Below are 536 nucleotides of genomic sequence, written 5' to 3' on the forward strand. Positions count from 1 at the left end.
TGGCCGCCGCAAACTCCCCCGGCTGCTCAAGTTTGTCTCCAAAGCCAAGCGGCTCAAGCCGGGGCAGGCGGCTCTGGCTCGTGCCCGCCGCCAACCTTCCAGTACCCGCCGCAGCACCCCCAAGAGGTACCGCCCGGCACCTGCGCCCGCCCCGGAGGACACAGAGGAGGCAGCGGCACCTGGGAAGCGCCGGCGGCAGGGCAGAGGTGAGCCGGAGAAAGAGAGGGAGGTGTCTCCGGACCCGCCCAGCATCGCCCAGTCCACGCGGGCGCAATGCCTGAAACGTGGGCGTGGACGCCCCCCGCTGACACCCACTCAGCGGGCCGAGAGGGGGGTCCCCGGGGCCGAGGACCCCCCTGGACACAAAACCACCTTTCTCAAGAACATTCGTCAGTTCATCATGCCTGTGGTCAGCGCCCGCTCGTCCCGCCTCATCCGCACCCCCCGGCGCTTCATGGATGAGCCCCACCCGCCCACACCCGCGCTGCCCAGGCCACCCCCCGCGCCGGAGGCGGGGGAGGGGCCCTGCCCCGCGG

At 72.0% G+C, this 536-nt stretch overlaps 1 protein-coding gene across 1 annotated transcript in view; it reads left to right on the top strand.

Annotated features, from left to right (window-relative positions):
* Window position 1: 1 nt before the first annotated feature.
* KMT2B (lysine methyltransferase 2B) overlaps window positions 2–536 on the top strand; it is a gene marked incomplete at its 5' end in the record, with an annotated part of 22,955 nt that continues 22,420 nt past the window's right edge. The window contains 1 exon segment of the mRNA XM_025192372.1: window positions 2–532. Coding sequence (XP_025048157.1) covers window positions 2–532 — 531 coding nt within the window.

The sequence above is a fragment of the Alligator sinensis genome, unplaced genomic scaffold, assembly GCF_000455745.1.
Source record: "Alligator sinensis unplaced genomic scaffold, ASM45574v1 scaffold113_1, whole genome shotgun sequence".
NCBI classification, from domain to species: Eukaryota; Metazoa; Chordata; order Crocodylia; family Alligatoridae; genus Alligator; species Alligator sinensis.